This window comes from Myotis lucifugus, unplaced genomic scaffold (assembly GCF_000147115.1).
Source record: "Myotis lucifugus unplaced genomic scaffold, Myoluc2.0 scaffold_1153, whole genome shotgun sequence".
Taxonomy (NCBI): Eukaryota; Metazoa; Chordata; class Mammalia; order Chiroptera; family Vespertilionidae; genus Myotis; species Myotis lucifugus.
Window position 1 is genome coordinate 117,369 of NW_005872201.1, and position 2,013 is coordinate 119,381.

The 2,013-nt window shown below is 65.3% G+C and overlaps 1 protein-coding gene across 1 annotated transcript; it reads right to left on the minus strand.

Moving 5' to 3' along the window:
* Positions 1-14: 14 nt before the first annotated feature.
* CHMP1A (charged multivesicular body protein 1A) lies at positions 15-1,854 on the minus strand. The gene is made up of 3 exons (XM_023748108.1): positions 1,272-1,854; positions 763-891; positions 15-419 (listed from the first exon to the last, which is right to left on the minus strand). The coding sequence occupies exons 1-3, from the start codon at positions 1,329-1,331 to the stop codon at positions 15-17; spliced, it is 594 nt and encodes a 197-aa protein (XP_023603876.1). The 5' UTR covers positions 1,332-1,854.
* Between the last annotated feature and the right edge of the window lie 159 nt (positions 1,855-2,013).

A 2,013-nucleotide genomic window follows, 5' to 3' on the forward strand; every position in this document is an offset into this window, starting at 1 on the left:
TTAAACTTAGGAACTTAGGAAGCTGGGCAGGAGCCACCTCCCTCGGTGCCTGCATCGTGCTGCGGGGTGGGGTGGGGGTGGGGGTGGGGGGGTTCTGAACCGGGCATCTCCTCAGAAGGACCGGGGCCCCGCAGCCGAAGCCGCACGTCACACCCTGTCCCCCAGTCGCCGCCAGCCCAGAGCCTGCCCCCTTGCCTCACAGGCAGCCGCAGAGCTCGAGCCATCACCCACCTGCGCGACAGCTGGTCCTCCTGGCTGCGCACGGAGCTCTCGCCCACGGCAGACGCGCCTTCGGGCAGCTGGCTGAGCTGGTCCAGCACCTCCAGGCCGTTCTCCTCCGCGATCTGCACGATGAGGCTGTCCACCTGCTCCTGTGGCGTGGTCAGCGTGGTGGCCGAGCTCATGGAGTCCTCCATCACCTGGGGGCCGGGCTCTGGGCAGTCAGGCCAAGCCGGGGAGCCCCCACCGCAGCCTCACAGGGGCCCCGGCCACACCACAGCCACCATCTCGTTTCCTGCTCGCGCCCCACTCCCACTCTCTCCAGCCTCCGGGTGTCACCCAGGGAGTGTTTCCGGCCACCCCGCCTGGAGATCGCGGGCCCCCCTGCCCCAGGCCTCCTGTGCTCGCACCGTGTGCTGTCAGGACCCTGACAAGGGCTCAGCACAGAGGACACCTGCCAACGCCAGGGAGGGAGCAACGCGGGGCAGCCACACAGGCCGCCCTCCCGACGCGCCGCCCGCCCGCCTGGAAGGGGCGACCTACCGAGGTGTGCACGTCCAGGTTCTGCACCTGCTGCTCGAACCTGTCCATCACCGCAGACACCTTCTGCAGGTCCATGCTGCTCAGCGCTCGGTCCAGGGCTTTGGTCACCTGCGCCATGTTCTTGGTCACCTGGCCCAGGAGGGAGTAAGGAGGCAACAGGACTGAGGAGGGGACATCCACCAGGGACAGGCCCGAGCCCTCCTCCACCCAGGCCAGTGAGATCCAGCCCTGCCGAGCCGGCAGCCCCCGGGCTGCACAGGCCCTCCTGCGGGCACCCAGGAAACGCCGCCACCAGTGGACACGAGACCGGCGCGGCCCGCGGGAAAGCCCGAGGACACCCGGCTCCGGGGCTGTGCTCTCCTTGGCAGGCACTGGCTGTTCAGGGACTCCCCCGTCCACCCCGCAGACCCAAAGGGCCCTGGCATGACCCCTTCCAGCCCCAGCTCGTCCCCTGGACGTGGCCAGCAGGGGGAGCACCCACAGGCATGAGGCCTGGGCCAGACACTCACCCCCTTCATGGTCACAGCTGTCTGCACCTTGGAGGCCACTGCGTCCACGCGAGACGCCATGCGCAGCCAGTTCACACCCTCATTCTTCTTGCGAATGGCATTCTCCGCGTACACACGGGCACACTCCACGTTCTTCTGCTGCAGGGCCTGAAATTTGGGGCCATGCCCACCCTGCTCAGGGGCCTGGCCTGGCCTCCAGCCCTGCCCTCACCCCACGAGGGTTTGCCTCCCCTCTGCCCAGGCTCTGGTGCCCGAGCTTCGCAGGGAAAAGCGGGCTCAGTGCAGGGGTCAGGAGCGACCGCCAGAAGCCCACTTCCTACACCATTTAGAAAAAACTCAAGTTCAGAACGGCGGGAATGAATAAAAGGCATGGACATCAAGGAAAAAGCATAGGCGATGCCTCATCTTTCTGCTCTGGGTGCCTGGGGGTGGGGGGCAGAAAAGGAGCCCCCCCCTTTTCTGTGGCCTTAGCAGCGGCCCCTCCCCTTCCCTGCGTGGAAGCCACAGCCACGAAGAGATGCCAGGAGCCCAGCTGGTGTGGCTCAGGGGTTAAGCGTCAACCTATGAACCAGGAGGTCACGGTTCGATTCCCGGTTGGGGCACACGCCTGGGTTGCAGGCTCGATCCCCAGTGTGGGGCGTACAGGAGGCAGCGATCCATGCTTCTCTCTCATCATTGAAGTTTCTATCTCTCTCTCCCTCTCCCTTCTTCTCTGAAATCAATAAAAATATATTTTTTAAAA

Bases quoted from the DNA above. Each gene is read 5' to 3' on its own strand.
- CHMP1A (XM_023748108.1), bottom strand. From the start codon at position 1,331: ATGGCGTCTCGCGTGGACGCAGTGGCCTCCAAGGTGCAGACAGCTGTG. The intron at 892-1,271 runs GTGAGTGTCTGG...CTCCTGGGCCAG, and splicing joins CAGCTGTGACCATGAAGGGG to GTGACCAAGAACATGGCGCA. The intron at 420-762 runs GTAGGTCGCCCC...CCCGGCCCCCAG, and splicing joins ACCTGGACGTGCACACCTCG to GTGATGGAGGACTCCATGAG.